Consider the following 3,801-nt stretch of genomic DNA (forward strand, 5'->3'; position numbering starts at 1 on the left):
GCCATAGATTTCTAATTTTTCAGCCATTGCTTGCTGGCTTTTTGCAGCCAGAATTCGATAGTTATGTCCTCTCATTACTCATCTGAAAGTGTTGTGGTTTAAGTAAAACAGGCAAAACATTTGCTATGAAGAACAATATTCTCAATGAATATTATCCCATCTAACATATTAAATTCAAGCCCAACAGGATTCCTCCAGCAAAAGTGTTGCAATTGGCGATGCCATGCAAAAGCTGATGATTCAACATTTTTTATTCATACGCTATCAAATGTTTTCTTGCTTCACACTTCCCAATAGCTGCATCTGCCGATCTTTCTTCCCCCTCTGAATGTCCAGATCTTGGCAAATGTCACAGATAGATATTTGTAATGAATTCAACTCAGGCTGCAGTTCTGCTGCATCAACGCCGAGACGTTCTATTTACATTGGTTCCGGCCGAACTTGTTGGACCGAACAATCCCATCCATCAGCAAAGTTACCCTCTGAGCCCCCGGTCCGGGCCGGAGCCGTGTCGGATCCCCGACCTCGGAGCACGGCGGACTACCCGCACACCACCCACCCGGGACGAAGCTTCCATTAGCCCTGCCAAGAAGCTCCGCGTCGATCTTGTCCAGCACGGGTTCGTCCCGCCTGAACTTGCGGGCGAAAGGAGCGTTGCTGCCTACCAACTTAGACATGTCGGCCATGGTGAGGACGCGCGGGTGCTGCTTCGGCGGCACATCCCACGCGATGTAGTGAAGGTCATGGTTGGCGACGGTGTTGGAGAACTCGGGCGCGTTGCAGATCACTGTCTGGAAGTAGCCTTCGGAGGAGGAGATGAAGTTGGTGTAGTACATGAGGAGCCTTCTCGGCAGGTTGTCCCATCCCCACACGCAGAACTCGACGAACTCCCGCGACAGAGCAACCCATGCAGAGCCTGTTAGAAAAAGTGACGACCCCACCGTCAACGCCTGAAATCTCTCAGTCGTGGATCCAAAGTTCCAGCAACAAGTACCTGTGAACAGCTTGAATGCAGTCGGTGTCTCTCTTCTCTGACTTACCCATAAGATATCAGTCTTCTTGCTCATGTATAATCCAGGGTCAACGATCAAAGGTCTCGCTCTCTGGTCCCTGTAAAAACAATCGCCTGAACATTACAACAGAAGAAGCACACTCCACTCAGCCCAAAACAATTTAAGCAATTCTACGAACTCTTTCCAATCCAATCGGCTCGTGTGCTCCACAAAGCTTATGTTCCGCGGCAAGGACGAGAAGGTGTGCAGTATATCTGCCACCAGACACAAAAACCAGTCACGTACACTGCAAGTCTACAAGAAAGCCGACAAGTGTGAGAGGAGGCTCACCGTCTTGTGTAACGAGAGGGTAATCAGAGGCACTGAGGTTGATGAACCAGTCCCACTGCCCGCCCTTCTTGAGAAGCACAGCACAGGCGTGGAGCGCGTTGGCTATCACCATCGGCCCTCGATAGGTAACCAGGTTCGACTTCTTGATTACATGCACGTTCCCGACCTTGGCGAAGAGGGTCTCGTTGGCGACGCGCGAAATCAACCGCAGCCGCTCGCTCGCCGGAGATTCCAAGTCCAAGTGCACGACGTAGAGGTTCCGAGGATGGTACAGCGCCCGCAGCGTCCTCCACAGGCGATCCAGATCTCCCTTGGATCCGGAGATAAAGTAGGCCAACCTGGGAATCGGGGAACCGACAGGCGGCGGCGGCGTCGAAGCGGGGAACGATGTGGACTCCACGATGGCAGGGGTCGTGGCGTTGGTCAGGAAGTACATGGTGTGGATGGAGGAGAGGATGCTCATGTTCGAGGCGGCGGCGAAGAAGACGAGGACAATTGAGATCAGCATCACAGCCCACACCCATCTTTTATCCATGGCACAGTGTAGCAGAGGAATCTTCGCTTTCATCATCTCCATCACGGCCACAACCTCCTCCTGTGCAGCTCAGATTCGTGCCAAATCGCAGCGTACTGCACACGTGAAGGAGGGAACGAGTCCAACGGAGAGACTAGGGTGAGAAGAAGAGGAAAGGGAAGAAGATGACGCACGAGGGCTCGGAGAAATAATAAGGCGTCGGCAATGCTAGAACACGAGAATGAATCATAACAAAACAGGATAGGGATAGTTGAAGGAGATAAAGAAGGGAACCAGAAGTAGTTCTACGGGATACGAGAACCACATAGAAAGTGGATCCTATCGCCGCCCAATCCGAGCGGCCTTCTTCTTCTTCGTCTTCTTCTTATATGCTACAATAGCCTCCTTTCTCGGTTAAACTCCACCTTATGGTTTCGTATTCATATTAAGCATTTGACTTGTCACAAGTGGGAAGAGAAACGCCTCTGGGCACGCGCATCGGAAACGCTTGGGCATTTAAGCCACGAAATAAAGAGAATAAAAAGGGGGCAAATACAATATTTGTGAGGATAAATGTGTGAGAAAAGGGGAGAAGTGGCATTTGATCCACCGGAGACGGCAGCCATTTGTAAGACCAGTCCATAACGCCATTACGCCTAATTACTTACGTGCTTCTTTGTCGATAGTGTTGGATACATTGATGTGGTCGTCCGACGGCTTGTCATTGGAGTCGTCGCTCCGGTCCTGCTAGTTTGGTCCATCTCGCTCGTCGGAGGGTCAATATGATTACGTCTTTGTCGCTCGTTTCTCTTTGATGCTGCTAATTCATATGAGGAGAATATTATAATCAAATATTATAATATTTTTCTTTAATCTTGCACGAATTGGTATATTATATATATATATATATATATATATATATATATATATATACCAATTCGTGCAAGATTGCCGCTCTCCTCGCACGACTATTCAAGCTTTCGTTGGAGAGAAGCACACGTCCTAGGTAGCGAGATGGAAGAGTCGCGACACACCGACCCGAACCCTAGCGAGGAGGTGTTCCATCCGAGAGGAGGAGGAGGAGGAGGTAAGAATGATCCCTTCCCATGTAAATTTGCCCCTCGATCGTAGGTTTTTAGCAATTCTTTTTTGGGGGTGACGAGGCAGCTTAGATCGGTTTGGGGCGGGGGCGCGTCTGGGGACTTTTGTGGTTAGAAGGGCTTCTTGGGCTTGGTAACGCGAGAAAGATTCCGGATGGGCTTGCCGACATTGTTCGGGTTTGCGAAATGATCCCGTTCTTGGTTGTGATTTCGATCGGCGGCATCGGAGAGGGAGGAACGTGGGTTTTTGATCTTTTGCTTTCCATTGGTTGTTCGTTGGATGTCATGCGAGGGTTTTGAAAGAGGAAGGGGAAATGAGGAGCCGGATAGTTCAGTGATGGATCGGGTATTTGTGGGTTTCTTCTGCGATAGATGAGCAAATCCGGGTTCTGTCCTCGATCCTTCGAAGAACCCCTTTCATTTTTTTGCTGGTGAACCCGTTTGCATTTACCTTTCGTATGTGATCATTAAGGTTCCCGTCTTTTCTTCCTTCCCTGATTCTTGTCGCTGAAATATTATGTACTATGAAAATTTTCTGAATTATTTTGCTACAATCTTTCTATAAATTTGAGAGGTTTTGGATATGATCGACAGGATCGTTTGAATATTCTTGGGTGGCCATTGTAAACGTCTATGCATGGCACCTGACATGGAATCCATTTCAAAGGTTTATTATTAGGGTTTCTTGATCTCCGTGCTGTGTGATGGGTTCGGTATCGTTCTTGCAACATCCGATTGAGTGGTACAAGGATGCTTGCTTGATACTATTGATAAAATCTGCATTATGTGTATGTGTACTTTGCGTGATTCGTGCCTGATTTTTCTTTGATACCATCCTAATTTG

General features: G+C 48.4%; 1 protein-coding gene across 1 annotated transcript; it reads right to left on the minus strand.

The window, feature by feature from the left end:
- Positions 1-224: 224 nt before the first annotated feature.
- Positions 225-2,241, minus strand: LOC135592554 (beta-glucuronosyltransferase GlcAT14B-like). Its single transcript, XM_065082080.1, has 4 exons — positions 1,344-2,241; positions 1,192-1,267; positions 995-1,110; positions 225-916 (listed from the first exon to the last, which is right to left on the minus strand). Exons 1-4 carry the CDS (start codon positions 1,918-1,920, stop codon positions 417-419), a joined length of 1,269 nt encoding a protein of 422 aa, XP_064938152.1. The 5' UTR covers positions 1,921-2,241; the 3' UTR covers positions 225-416.
- Positions 2,242-3,801: the final 1,560 nt, after the last annotated feature.

The sequence above is a fragment of the Musa acuminata genome, chromosome BXJ1-9, assembly GCF_036884655.1.
Source record: "Musa acuminata AAA Group cultivar baxijiao chromosome BXJ1-9, Cavendish_Baxijiao_AAA, whole genome shotgun sequence".
Classification (NCBI taxonomy): domain Eukaryota; kingdom Viridiplantae; phylum Streptophyta; class Magnoliopsida; order Zingiberales; family Musaceae; genus Musa; species Musa acuminata.

Excerpts from the sequence above, each read along its gene's own strand:
- LOC135592554 (XM_065082080.1), bottom strand. The coding sequence starts at position 1,920 with ATGGAGATGATGAAAGCGAAGATTCCTCTGCTACACTGTGCCATGGAT. Across the intron at positions 1,268-1,343 it reads CCCTCTCGTTACACAAGACG|ATATACTGCACACCTTCTCG; the intron begins GTGAGCCTCCTC and ends GTCTGGTGGCAG. Across the intron at positions 917-994 it reads TGCATTCAAGCTGTTCACAG|GCTCTGCATGGGTTGCTCTG; the intron begins GTACTTGTTGCT and ends TTTTTCTAACAG.